Genomic DNA, 15,695 nt, shown 5'->3' with positions numbered 1-15,695 from the left:
TAATAGAATATCACGCACGAGTAATTTGCAGACTATAATGAAAGTAGGTACGTAACGTAGCTACGATGTGGCAACATTAAAAATAAAAATAAATCTCCCGCACGTTATACTTTTTGTCTCCTGCCCTTTGTTTTTGTTCGAGTATTTATTTTTACCTTGTGGTTTCAAAACCATAACAAGACACGTGTATCAATGGATTATAAAGTTAGTTTTTTTACAACCATCTTTAAATATACTTAGCTTGCGCCTGCGACTTTGTTTACGTGACTGATAGATAAGAAGTAGCCTTCTCTCTCGGCTTCACATTGTCCAATCATCAGAAACGATTCAAAATTGCTTTGCTCGACAGTTATACGATTATTGTTTTGCTTACTGCAGCAGTCAGCACGTTGCCAATGCGGCGCGAAGTTTGCAGATGAAACCTTATGTTTCTTATATAACTGTCCTTTGAAATTTTAATGTCTATAGAAGATATGTAAGATATGTATCGCAATTCTCCACACACTCACAAGTTTCCAAGACTTTTGTACGTACTTACCTACATATAAGCTTTTTAAACGACTTTATGCCCCAGCGGCAAAGGAACAAAAGTCACCTACATAGCCCAACCGAATAGCAAGTTAAAGAGGCAGTTGGCAGTGCACTTATATTATGATAATTTATATAATCATTATAAAAAATTCTCCGAGTGTGGGTACGGTGACATCGTAATAAAGAATTTGTTTGAATAGAATGATGAATAAGCCCCAATATATTATTTATAATATTTATGATTAGTGAGATTAGTGTAGATTTACCAACATTTTGAATAAGTAGTCCATAATAAACACTTGAAAGTTTTTTGGCATGTATTGTATAAACGGCTTGTATAATTTCAGGGGTCGCATGCTACGACTACCTTCAGAAGCTGTCGGCAGAGAAACTGCTGCCCACGATCCTGAAGGTGTCGGTTGGAGCCACGATCGCGTTCGCTATGGAGATCAGCGAATTCCTAGTCGTCACGTACACATCTAGTCTCACCTTATCCATCTCTGGAATATTTAAGGTAAATAAATATTATTATTTTTTTTATGAAACAAGCCGGTAATCGAGCAGACGTGTTACCTGATGGTAAGCAATCGCCGCCGCCCATAGACACTTGAAACACCAGAGGCGTTACAAGTGCGTTGCCAGCTTTTTGGAAGTTAGGAATTTAAGCGTTGTTGTTCGGGAATCGGGGATGGGGAAGATTGGGAAGGGGGGAATTGGGCCTCCGGTAACCTCACTCACACAACGAAACACTACGCAAGCGATGTTTCACGTCGGTTTTCTGTGAGGCCGTGGTATCACTCCGGTCGAGCCGGCCCATTCGTGCCGAAGCATGGCTCTCCCACATTAATGATATTTTCTTCAATAATCATTGATTTTGTGATGTTGAATAACGGAATGCCAATCTCATGAGATTGGGGCTCGACTTGGCACTGCCTGCGGTACTCTCAGCAACAGAGTTAGTACAAGTTAATTGCCAGCCCTTTGTGTGTTAGGGATTGAAGGATCGGGGGTTGGGAGTGAAGGGGGAGGACTGGACCTCCTCCGGTATAGCATCACTCACACGGCGAAATATAGAACGTTTTAATTTAATCAAGTAATATTTGCTTGAATTGTATTATATTTGAGTATTGTATTATTACAACGTATTTTAGTTACTAAATACTACCTTTGACTTGTCTATGTTCACTAAATTTGCCTAGACTAGGCTATTTGTCTCTGAGGCTGATTGAACTATCTTGGAACAGAATTAGTCGGAAATTAAGGACGGGGTCGATAGGAACTTGTTTCCACTTCAATTGTATCTCGCCTTAGCTAGTGTGGCTAACCCATTATTGGTTAGTTCTGTACTCATTACTTTATTGCCTTTGCACATTTGGAAATACAGAATTTACAATTAATTTCATTTAATCATCAATAGTTTGGTATCCTACATTTTAATGTATTTATTAATATACAATATTGATTGATGTATTGGCAATTGATAGAAACTAAAACAATTTAAATCAAACCAGTAGTTTTTTTATATATAGTTGTATCAGTATTATTATATACATATATTTACTAGCGGACCCGACAGACGTTGTCCTGTCTACTACACTACACGTCTTTAATTTGAAAATTTGTCGGATCCAATGTAAAACATTCCAAAATCAACAACTACTAATAAATTAAAAATTAATAAAAAAAACATTGTCCAGCGGACGAAATTGTAAATCTAAACCATTCTCAGATCCCCTTGAACACACAATATTTTTTTATCAAAATCGGTCCAGTCGTTTAAGAGAAGTTCAGTGACATACACACTTACAGAAGAATTATATACAGGGTGACTTTGAATTCGACGTATTCCTCTCGGGAGGTGATAATACAACTAATTTCCTACAAAAATAGCCCTGAGGTCCTTGGGCGGAAAGTGGCTAGTTTCTGAGATATTCAACATTTTTGGTTTTGGTAAAAAATTCCCGAATTGATTACAAAAACATCAATAAATAAAAAAATACTGGTTGGATTTTAGTTATTTTAGTTTTAATCAGTTGCCAATACATCAGTTATCATTTATAAATACTAATAATGGCAGAAATATCATTTGTTTTAAAATAGCAAGTAATTTCCTATGAAATTTTGTTTTGTTTCACTAATTAGGTCAATAGATAACTGGATTTATTTCGAAAAAAATATATGACACTAAGCGTACAAATTATTAGAAAAACTTCCTTGGTTTATTAGCTACCCAGAAACGTAAAATTATTTACAATATTCCCAAAAATAAATGAATTAATTGATGATAAGTAGAGTGTAAAGAGAAAAGCGAAATTTCAAAAACATCTTAATTTGCAAAATTTTGTTCAAAATGATCGTCTCTACGACGAATACATGCCCGAACACACTTCCTTATCCCTATGACGTTCACTCTTGGGCTGAATATGCGTTTTATTTCGTCACTATGTTTTGGAGAAAAATTTCGATATTCTGCCAATTCCCTCTGCATAAACAAGGGACTTCATGTAAAAATCAACCAGCGTTAGATTCTGGACACCGCGCTTGCCATGTAATTGGACCCCCGTGCCAATATAACACCTGGGAACCAAAGTATCCAACCATTGCCCCACAGTAGTTCGATAGTGTGCTGGATAAACTATCACAATATCCATTATTAGCCACAAAAAAGTCAACAAAATCCGAAAAAAGTAAACCATCGTTAGCGCATCGCGGTTTTAATTCAAATGTTGCAAGGGTATCATAATTATTTATTTGATTGGACCCTGCTTTTCATCCAGCAATTTAAATGGTGAGAATTATGAAAAAAATTTAAGGAATGTGCTAGGGTCATTGTTTTACATTTGAATTTAGAAACAAGATGAATGAAATTATTCTGATTATTGAATTAATTTATTAATTTGATTGACGAATTTATTGCACACGACGATTGTCAAGTGCATTATCTAACTGCTGTGCGGCAATGGTCGGATACATTGATCCTCAGGCATTGGATTTGTAGGGCGGTCCAACTACATGGCAAGCGCGGTGTCCAGAATCTAACGCTGGTTGATTTTTACATGAAGTCCCTTGTTTATGCAGAGGGAATTGGCCGAATATCGAAATTCTTCTTCAAAACATAGTGACGAAATGAAACGCATATTCAGCCCAAGAGTGAACGTCATAGGGATAAGGAAGTGTGTTCGGGCATGTATTCGTCGTAGGGACGATCATTTTGAACAAAATTTTGCAAATTAAGATGTTTTTGAAATTTCGCTTTTCTCTTTACACTCTACTTATCATCAATTAATTCATTTATTTTTGGGAATATTGTAAATAATTTTACGTTTCTGGGTAGCTAATAAACCAAGGAAGTTTTTCTAATAGTTTGTACGCTTAGTGTCATATATTTTTTTCGAAATAAATCCAGTTATCTATTGACCTAATTAGTGAAACAAAACAAAATTTCATAGGAAATTACTTGCTATTTTAAAACAAATGATATTTCTGCCATTATTAGTATTTATAAATGATAACTGATGTATTGGCAACTGATTAAAACTAAAATAACTAAAATCCAACCAGTATTTTTTTATTTATTGATGTTTTTGTAATCAATTCGGGAATTTTTTACCAAAACCAAAAATGTTGAATATCTCAGAAACTAGCCACTTTCCGCCCAAGGACCTCAGGGCTATTTTTGTAGGAAATTAGTTGTATTATCACCTCCCGAGAGGAATACGTCGAATTCAAAGTCACCCTGTATATAAAGATACTATAAATATTGGAAAATATTGCCGGCAATTTTTGACCAAATCCAAAAATGTTAAATATCTCACAAAGTAGCCACTTTCGGACCAGGGACCCCAGTACTAATTTTGTTGGAAATTAGTTGTGTTATCACCTCCAGAGAGGAATACCCACGTCGAAATCAAAGTCACCCTGTATTATGTATTAATTAGTAGGTGTATTGTGACGTCAAGATTTACTACATTTTATACTGTAACGTGACGTAACAATCATTCATAAACTTAACTCCGTTTAATCTAAGTATTCTAACTTTATATGATAAAATCTTCTGTTATATAAAAATAAGTCGGGTCCTCCTTCCTGACGCTATAACTTTATAACGCACGAATTGATTTCCACGGTTTTGCATTCGTTGAAAAGGTCTTCGGGCTCTCGGATCGGGGCTTATAGCAAAGAAAATTCAGAAAAAAATCAAGAGTATAGCAGGAAAACAGAAAATAACTTTTAGCATACATCGCCATCTCTGATACAAAAATAAGCGAAGCCATCTGGTGGCGAAACGGAGTTCGCCGGGTTTGCTAGTACATGTCTAAATTTTTATATTATCAATCTGACGGAGTAATTAGATTTTTTATTTTCATACCCTGTCTACTGCCCTATTATAGAACCTGTCAGGCACAGCGTATAAAAAACAGTTGACAGGATGCAAATTACATTGATATTATAATACGCGTCTAGTAGGTATACTTTAGTTATTTCCACAGTGACATGCCATAATATATAGTATTCTCCTGTGGGGAAATGCTGCTGACATTCAGTCTGTCTTCTTTGTGCTGCAGAAGAGAGCCATTCGATCAATTTATAATCTTAGTCCGAGGCATTCTCTCAGGAACCTATTTAAAGAAATTAATATAATGACTATTGCCTCTCAATATATTTATGAAAATGTAGTGTATGCTCATAATTAAGAAAAAAAAAATGTTGTTCCTACTACCAGACTTAACAAAATAAGCGGTTCGCGGACCGTGTGAGACTTTGGCTAGTAATTTTTAGTTAATTATATTCTGACAGTTTGAGCATTTGCGAGGCCTACCCAAATGTTCTTTTGGTTGGTATTGTTCGTCGGATCATTCAGCAACAGCCGTCAGCTGAGCTGATTGTAAACAGACACATGCGTGCTGCCATCTGAACAGGTCCGCTCAAACTGTTGTGGTTCTTTTCTCAAAATTTGAGGTTCCCCGACATCTTTAATTGATTTTGTCTGGACATTAAAAGAGACTATGATAGTTTGTTTCGGCATTTCTTCTCAGAGTAGTCCGATAGGAAATGCTGACCTCATCTAGTTATTTAAGAGACTGACGTGTAAAAGAGTTACATTGAACCTATTTGCAAAAATAAATATCATTTATCAACTATTTTACCAGTTTTAACCTTAAATAACTTGAATGGCGTTGGTCCTGCGCCTGGCCTCTCTCTGGTCGTGTCAGTCTGTCGTCTCGTCGGGTTCAGAGAGTGGACGTGGACCTGTGTTTCCGCACACAGCTGTGCACTATAATACCTACCACGTAGTTGTATTAGTCTAGTTAGTCTTGCCACCATGATCAAATATTATTTTAAGATTTACAAATTACAGAACATTGTGACTATCGAGCCAGGTGTCTTGGGTTACCTGAAGAAAACTAGTTGATTATAATGAGTTAAGTACATGATATAACATAACTAAGTGAGTTTTACATCGACATTCCTCAAACAGCCGATAAACTATTAAACAAAAAGACGTAAACTACAATTGTAAACTTCATATTTAGGTATGCTAGTAAAAACACAAATATCTTAACATAGTAGGTGACATCAAACGACCTTTACTCAATTCAGAACGAATGATCCATTCAAACATATGTTTTGCATAACATAACACACATTTAAACCTTATACACTAGTATAAGGTTTCCTACCTACCATTAGGTAGGCAGAGATACGCACTCTTTCCATCAGACCTTATCACTAATTACTATACACGAAAAGCTTTATCAGAAATATCACGGCTCGAGCCTCGAGACCCTCTTACTTGACAGATGAACTTGCGACACCTTAAGCAACGAAGCTAAGAATCCATACTTGTATAAATGTTACGGTAAATCTTATATGGAAATTTATTAATATTTTTAACAAATAATTAATAATAACCAAATGTTTTGGTAAATGTGTGAAACGATCGTCATTTATTACTTTTAGTAGTAATTATTTATCTATTAATTCACGACACATATTGGTGAAAGTAATAAAATAAATAAAAACCCAATGTTTTTGACCAGCAGCTATTTATTTATAATATTAATCGCAGTCTTACAATTATATTAATTAGATCACACAAACAAGGTAACTTGTATTTGCTTTAAAACGAAAGGACAACAAACCTTTGGCCAATTATTATTATCACTACTAGGATAAAATAGGGATGACGGCTGGGTCAAAAATAAATTATTACAACTTTTAATATAATAAAATATTCAAAAATAATCACACTCTCATTCATAAATTTTATGAACTACTTACTTTTCGATTTTTTAATTCTAGCTAAATTTCTAGAAATAAGTCTGCTATTTGTCGTCCAAAACTTATAACGTCATAATAGAGTATTTCATACAAAGTTCATAGAAAATATAGTTTTTGACGTTTCGAAAAAAGTATTGAAACATGCCTATTATTAATTAAAATCGACAAATGTGATTAATTTATCACTTTAACCTCTGGTTTCGGTAATAATGAATAATAATAATAGATAATAATTAATAGGTAATCTTCAATTCACATGTTCAATTATTCACTGTTACCGTAACATAAACAAATCCTTCAAATATTCACTATACGCATTCCAGGAGATGTGCATCCTGGTGCTCGCGGTGGAGGTAAGCGGGGACGTGCTGTCTCCGATCAACGTGGTGGGGCTGGCCGTGTGTCTGCTGGGCATCTGCGGCCACATCATACACAAGGTCATGTTCATCAAGTCCGTGACGGGCACCATCCAAGCTGTCGACGCGGAGTTTAATGCCATCCGGAGGCCACTGAAGATACCAGGCGAGCATGATAAACCTCTTCTAGAAGACCAGACATGGCCCACGAGCGAGGAGAGCGATTTCGACAGCAACGTAGTACTTTTCGAAGTACTACAGCGCCGCGACGGTAGGTAAACAGGTCCCAGGAGTTCCGATTGGTCACCTCATGTCGACGTGGGAGGGGAATTTGTCCAGTTTTTATTTAATCCTAACGCAAACGCTTCTTTTTATTTCTGATGGAATGAACATGCGCATGTTGCATGTCAATGTGTAAATTATATAAATTATTAAGTAAGTAACAAAGTTTTACATCTTTATACGTTACTTAAAATGTATGTAAGGATTATCACCATTAGACGGCGCATCTTGCAGAGGTCACAATTTGAACATTGGTGCAGCCATCAGATAAACTGGTCAAAGGGAGTTTCAAGTATTTATTTTTTTGTCTCTATTATAATAGTTTTGATACTTCTGGTTCTTCATGAAGTAATTACAGTCTCTGTGTGTTGTACTAGTACCTACTTAGTGAAAACATTGCTTAGTTCTTTGGAAAGTGAAACAAACCACCTCTCCCACATAATACCATTATGTCATACATTAGTATGTTGGTATACGTGTATATATATATATAGAATTATAGATTGAAATACCAAAGTATTGGCTGATTGTAAAATCACAGTTTTGTATTTCCTTACAAAATATCTCGACAAAATAATGTTTGCACTTGGGTACATGGTACAAGTAGGTACTTGTTACTTTTTATTTCTAAGTCATGGCGCACATAGTAGATATTTCTTCTTGATGTTTCGAATTCTGTGTGAAACTCTTTTCTGTGTTACGATTTGAAAGATGTTACAAGACTAAGGGCAGAGGGAAAGCTATTTATTATCTATGCACGTCACAAAAAATGCTAAAATGTTTTACAGCTATCTGTTAATTGGAAAATATAAACTTACTCAATTTGATGTAATTATTAAAACTTCATCGGATGTTGTTTTAAAACTAACTGTAAATAGTCAATACTAAAACTCTTTCAGGATGGACAAAATTAAAAGCTTTAGTAAGAGTTTGTTTTACGTTTAACGAAATGAAAACGAGATCGTGAGTTTATTTTATTTTACCAAATATATTATGAATTAGCGTTAGCGGGGGCTCAGTCTCAAGGGTAATTTACCAATGTCTGACAAACTTCAAATCGTAACATAGAACTGAATACATAATATATCTTAATCCTAAAGTAAATCTAGATATTTGGTATTTATCTGTAAACACATCTACTTATCCAGATTTCAAAACACTAAATGCTCTATTCGATAAAAGGTCAGAAATCAGCCTGTACTATGAAATTTAGCACTTCCAACAAATCTATTTGTAATAGTATATATACATATATTTAGAAATAAAGTTTAAAGATAAAATGTGTCTACAACATGTGTATGTTGTATTTATATCTATCAATATACGTTCATTCTTGAGCACTGTAATGCCTGTGGATAGCGTATGCACGTAGAAAAAAGTTCATATCAATCTCAAAATTAAATTAATTAGGTTATTCGGTTTATTTATGAGAATTAAGACGAGGTACACTCGACAAGGCGATCATGCATACCATGATTTTGAGCAGCATGCGGTCCAAAAGACGCGCGGTACAGCGTATATCGTGGCTGCGACGAGCTTGCAAACTTTCGAGCTACCTCGTCACACAGCTACGTGAGTAAACCATTTGACGTAATTAATTTATCACAAAACGACATATTACGAGCATTTCACATTTATACACCAGTCATTTTAAGTTTGGTTTACACTACCAATTTGTACTCCTTCAAATTATGAAACGGAAAAGTATAATTCAAAATGATGCTCAATGGTATTAGTATGTGATTATAGACGCATGTTTAAGTAGATATATTATGTTCAGGAGAATGCACATTAAGCTAGCCGGACCTATCAAATTCCTTTCATTGTCATCGTTCCGTTTCTATGCACTACTGCATAGCCTCTCCTATAGCACTCCACTGAGCATGTTGGGCGCCCTACAGCCTACCTACGTTTGCCTAGGTAGTCTTCACTCCAGAACACGCTTTTTCAATCAGTTTGTCGACAAATATAACCGGCTTACTGCCATTACAGCTTCATAATGCTTTGAATACATTTTGAATTTTTTGGATCACCTCGTTTCATATTTGATCCTTCAGACAGACTCCGCGTTACGTCATTTCTGTGTCCACGTCTCACACGACACACAGGACACGCTCATTGAAGTCTTTGGTCTTTAAGCTTTGAAATATTTGTGATTTGACAGACAATGGTGGCTTAATGTGCAAGTGTCTACATATTATTATGGCTAGTCTAAACTACACTTAGGCACTATATGCATGCACTCAGCTAGAGAAACGTAGTTACAGTAAATACGTACAGACGTCGCTGTATATTCTATACACGTATCAACATGAAGCAAGTACAAAGAGAAGATGCCATAATGTGAGTGCAATGCACTGTGACACAAAAAATCGGCCCTACCCAATTATATTATAAGAAACCAGGTGTAGATAGGTTATTAAGCGCTCAGAAAGTGACACATTAAAATATCGACAATAGGCAACGTTTTTGTAATATGATACCGCTGGATGGAAAATAGAGAGGGGCGTAGTTTGTACCGTCGTAAAGTGTCACGTATTATGCCTAAGGGAGTTCCAGTTATGACATCTCCTCTTTGTATTTGCTTCATGCGTATGAAGCATGATTTATACTGCATTAATATATTTCATTGCTAAACGCTATACCGACTTAACTGTTTAGATGAAGAGTTTTATTCAAAATCTAATGCTGCTTGCCAACATCAACTAAATAGCGAAGCGATTCACTGATAAAAACAAAAAAAAAACTAACTTAACAACTATTTATTAAGACATAAGCAACTACTAGCGCCAAAAACAAACTATCTGATGGACATAAACTCTGAAAAACATTATGTACCTACATCTTCCATCTAAACACTTAAGGTTCCATCTATTATTTTTATTTAGAGAAGTGACATGGGGTACATTCATCATTTCGGTAACGGGTAAGCATTAAATATAAAATCTAATTAACAACCATTCATTATTAATTTACTACTGCATCTTCGTCAATGAAATGAGTGCATAAACGATAGTGCGCGCGGAACTAGTTGGCCGCTCTCTAGGTGGCGACAGGGACGCCAGGGCGACTTGCCTACTGTTTGCAACGACATATGAGATTAAACAATGATGACCCATCTCGAGATATAATCAACAATAATTGTTTAATAGTTGAAAATAATAAATAAAAAAAATATAAAAATAACAATAAGTTTAACGCGAGCAGCCAACTAGTTGTCGTGTACTATAACCAGTTTATGCACTTGTTTTTTTAGTATGTTGTTAGTTTAAAAAAATAATTAATAATGTTTCTCAAAGGTTTGTTAAATTGATAATCAACTAACATAAACATGTCAGTTGCGCCAAAGTGTACCTTAAAATAGTTATTGCCGTAAAACGATAATACAGTAACAGCAAATGCTTCATAGTCACCCATATACTTATGTATATCTAAAACTTCATAATGCGTTTTCAGACTAAAAGTCAACCGAATTTTGTGAATGTACTTATAAGATGCAGTGGTAACAAAAATCTCGAAATAAGTGGTGGGCATACTTTGAAATGTTAAATTTGAATTTTAAAGAAAGATAATAAGGTTCGTGTTTCTTTCGCAATTGATAACCTAATGAAGTCCTCGTCTAAAATTGTAGCGTGTTGTATTCATATTACAGCCTAATTTCCTTGAGTTTTTGGATTGGCTGAATTTGTAGGACCTAGTTGTGTCGGAGGACCACCATCTCGCGCGGCCCAAAGTTTTCCTACCACTTCTTTGCATAATTTGACAGACATCTTCCTCAATATACACTGCAAGTCTTTAAAAAGTGCACATATCAAAATGGGAAAATTTGATTAAGTATAATTGTATGTTACTCTAACTAGAATGTAATCAAAACGGTATAACTTGCTATAAGTTACCTAATACCTATTATTATGAAACTAACTCCGTAATGATTGGAATAATAAACAAGTGATAGGAATAGGTAGTGCTCATTAGCCTAAACTTTGAGAGAGAACAGAGAAAAGAAACGGAGACTTCTATAGTAGGATATTTTCTCCCGGACAACACTTAAATACATTAAAAAATTATGTTATTTGGAATAAGTTCGTGTTGTTTACCTAAAGTTTGCGAATAGACATAACATAACACAGTCGTTACAACTATCAACTTTTCTGAACATTTTCTTGTTGGAGAACATTTTGTAAATGACTTGTTGATATTGAAACTATGAGACCCAGTCTTTGTTTTAAGAGCCGTACACGTTTCGAAGTAAATGTTTGCTTTTGAGCTCGCTCTTGGCCATGTTTGTTGAGATTTCTAAAGTTCAAGTGTATAATTTTATTATAACTTTCGTGAGACATGCTAAATTAATTATTATGTAACCGGCTTAGTCACGTAACTGTTTGACGAGGAACTCGACTAGTTTCAAGCCATATTGTCGCACTGCTGCTGACAATAGCAGCGGCAGTGCGACAATCGCCGCGTCGTGTGTCGCAGAATGCTACTCATAAATATGAGCCTCTAGCATGGCTTGAAACCAGTCAAGTTCCTCGACAAACAGTTACGTGAGAAAGCCGATTACATAATAACTAATTCAAGTGTATAATTGAAATCAAAACTGACAATTGTTTTTAAAAAGAATAATAAGATCATTTTTAACATGTGAAATGTATATAATAAACTACATGAACTTATTCCAAATAATACATATAATTATTTAATGTATTTAAGTTTTGTATGGAAAAAATATAGTACTAAGAAAGTTTCCGTTTCTTTTCTCTGTTCTTCAAAGTTTAGCTAATAAGCACTACCTATTCCTATCACTATCTATAAGGGCTCTTCATAAAATAAAAAATGAGCGACAATCATCAATTAATATTTTTATTTAAAATAGTTATTTTTTCATAATCATATTTGTACAATAATTCTTATATTTTTATGTTTTTCTCTCACATTGATATGCACAGCTTATAAAGACTCGCAATGTAGATCATACAAATGGGTGTTTCTTCAAAAATCTATAACTTTTATTTAACAAATCATTATTCTCCGGCATTATTAAGCATCGTGGCAGCTTATTATCATCCATAGTTTTATTGGATTTGTTGAGACACACACGACACGCAGAATTATTAATAATTATAATATTTGTGAACTTTTTGAAGAATCCCCCAATTATGTTTGGGTCACCAGTTCATAGCAACACAATACGATGTATTTTGTAACAAATTCATTGACTCATCATATTTATATATATACTTTTTGGTTTATTTATAGTGCCCAAATATTATAGTCGTTGGAGGAACGGAAACTTCCAACGACTGAAATCCGCGTACGAGTAGACAGAATTTTCCAGAACTATGCAGGCTACTCCTGAGACTGTGGATACTAAGTGCCTGGATTCATTATAATTTACTCGTTCGGGCTGGACAATATTCTATTTTAAGTACTTATGCTGCTTACTTTCTATTGTTTCACACACACATGGACTATTACAATACCAAGACAATTTAAACTTATCGATAATAACTCTTTTATAAAAATGTACTCAAAATACCAACTACTCAATACATACTTTTAAAAATAAAAAAATATCGAAAAAGGAACTTTGGATTGTATGTTTGATAGGTATCTAACCGTAGAGAAGCTCGAATGGTGATACACTTTTTTAGATTAGCATATAACATGTGGCTAAGTTCATACGATCGCGCGGAGTACAAGATCGAAGTAAACAGCTAGTGTTGTCCACATCACCGCGCGTCGCGCTACAACCCGCGCGCTAGAGACGCTCGAGGTCGATGCTCTGAAATATACGAAATCGTAAGAGTATAGATTTAATATTCCTAAAGTGAGATTAACTGTTCAGTTGAGACGGATAGACGCATAGATTCAAGAAAAAAATGATCACCGAACGCGGCCACATTGTATCTGTCGATTTGCTTATCGACGACATTCATCACAGTCATATAAAAATTCTAATCACAATCATATAAAAATCAAAAGATGCAACAAACGTCCTGAAGTAGTTACAAAAAATTCTTCATGTAGTCTCAGGTCGGGATATAAAGTTATCCCACCCAAAACATAAATGTGAAAGGCTGCCAAGTTCGATAATATTGGAATGCTTCGCCTATAAAAGAAGTGAGATCTAAATAAGTACCAAGTTCCATACACAGACCTCAGTTAAAAATGATATAACAAGTTGGCAAGTTTTCACACACTTTGTTATAAACCTACTAAACGCAATGAGTCAAGTATATAATTTTCTATTAAAACTTGCCAAGTTATATCATTTTTAACTAAGGTCTGTGTATGGAACTTGGTACTTATTTAGATCTCACTTCTTTTATAGGCGAAGCATTCCAATATTATCGAACTTGGCAGCCTTTCACATTTATGTTTTGGGTGGGATTTCATTTATTTTTGTAAGGTTTATTTTCTTTTTTTCTTATTTTACTTTACTTTGACTAAATACAAACCTTCGTAACGAATTTTAGGTCGGTACGACCATTGGAAGATATAGATAATTTTCTTGTTTTAGTTCCTTAGGGGTATGAATTTACACCTTCATTATTTTTAAAACCGACTCACACTTGGCCATTTTCAGATTTTTTCCTTTACCTTGACCTAAAGACCTACCTCCATGCCAAATTTCAAGTCAATACGACTATTGGAAGTGGTCTAGGTTTTTGATGAGTGAGTGAGTCAGTCAGTGAGTGTATAGTAAAAATAGCGATTTTCTGACGTCAATATCTCAAGATCTACAATAGGTACATTAATGAAATTTTGTATTTTAGATAAGTAAGTAGATCTCGACAGATACTAGAAATTTCATATGCGTAGATAAAATAGATTTTGAGTTATAGGTGGGTCGAACTTGGCCCGAAATGGTTCGTGTAATATAACCCACGGCCGGTGTGTCGGTTTTTTGCTCGAACTTGGCGGACACACTGCCGTGTGTCTAGATATGTACCTACAGGCTTGAAGAAAGTCTTTCACTTAAATTGGGATGCACCCAGTATTGTCTTTGTCTTCATCTGCGACGTCTCAGCCTTCGGTATAAAATCCGTAAGCAAATTGCCACCTCTACGTCTATTCTTAAGCAATGTTGATGTGATGCCAGACTGCCGCGCATACATTTCTGTCATGTGAATGCTCTTACCGCGCAACAACGGGCGGCTCTGCGCGGTCATATAGACTTAGCCATTCGACATATATGTCGTAGCACATTACAATACAATACATAACCGCAGCTATTACATTAAATGTGTTACCTGTAACAAAAATAATAGTAACCGATTCGTTGCGACTCCAGTTTGCCTAGCCATGCATAATGGGATTTATTACTGATTATTTTTTTTATATCCAGCACTATCCATTTATCTAGATTTAAAGCCTGTATATGTACACCAGTTGCAATTATGCATAACAATGAAATGAAAAGAATAAGACATGGCGGACAATGCATGCGAAGCGAGTCGGTTCAAGGTTGAAGGTTTCAAGGAAAGTTAAAATATTAATCCCAACGTATATTAATCACTAATCTTAGGGAATTATACCATTTACTGATTTTATAAATACATACCGTTTTGAAAGTTTTCTAAGTGTTTATCGTATTCGTGTATTCAAGTTTTTCTAAGTAATTTACTTATTACTTCGAATGATATCATCAATGAAAATAGGTAGGTATTGTAGTTTTAGTATGTGGGAGGGTTGATGTTTGGCGCAGCCTACTTTAGATTAGAACTTTTGTTCTCTTAAGAGAGGAGGGACTAAATAGAAATTGGTATATTCATAAGCTTATAGCCATTTTGATATAGTACATAGCTTATAATCTACAGGGTGTACCAAAACGCAACGGTATAATTTGACCAGTTAATTAGGCACGTTTGAAACATCAAAATTGAATTGTCCGTCAGTGAAGCTAGGTAATCCAAAGTATAATCTAGTTATCAATACAAAAATACATCATAAATATTTAAAAGTAGGTTCTGTCAGTAGATTCGCTCGCGTGCCTGCGGGATAAAAGTATCGAATCACCAAATTCCATTAAAATCCGTTGAGTAGTTTCAGCGTGTTTGACGGACGAACATCCAAAACTTTCACATTTATAATATAAATTATAGTGTGATATTCTGGTCGAGGTACTCGTAAATGTCATACAAGGTGACAGGATGTCCGAATTCGAGGGTTATCGTTTTTTCTTTTGTAACTTTTTCTTTTACTAAATACCATACACAGCTGCCATTAGAAGGTCTATCAGGA

The 15,695-nt window shown here is 34.9% G+C and overlaps 1 protein-coding gene across 1 annotated transcript in view; it reads left to right on the top strand.

Annotated features, from left to right (window-relative positions):
- The window catches only part of LOC118281894 (solute carrier family 35 member C2), a 73,708-nt gene extending 60,040 nt beyond the window's left edge, over window positions 1-13,668 (top strand). The window contains exons 4-5 of the mRNA XM_035603074.2: window positions 879-1,045; window positions 7,137-13,668. Coding sequence (XP_035458967.2) covers window positions 879-1,045; window positions 7,137-7,448 — 479 coding nt within the window. The 3' untranslated portion in view covers window positions 7,449-13,668. The remainder of the gene's footprint in view (window positions 1-878; window positions 1,046-7,136) is intronic.
- The last annotated feature ends 2,027 nt before the right edge of the window (window positions 13,669-15,695 follow it).

This window comes from Spodoptera frugiperda, chromosome 25 (assembly GCF_023101765.2).
Source record: "Spodoptera frugiperda isolate SF20-4 chromosome 25, AGI-APGP_CSIRO_Sfru_2.0, whole genome shotgun sequence".
Lineage (NCBI taxonomy): Eukaryota > Metazoa > Arthropoda > Insecta > Lepidoptera > Noctuidae > Spodoptera > Spodoptera frugiperda.
The sequence above is the reverse complement of the archived record's forward strand: the minus strand, read 5'-3'. Positions and strand labels throughout refer to the sequence as shown.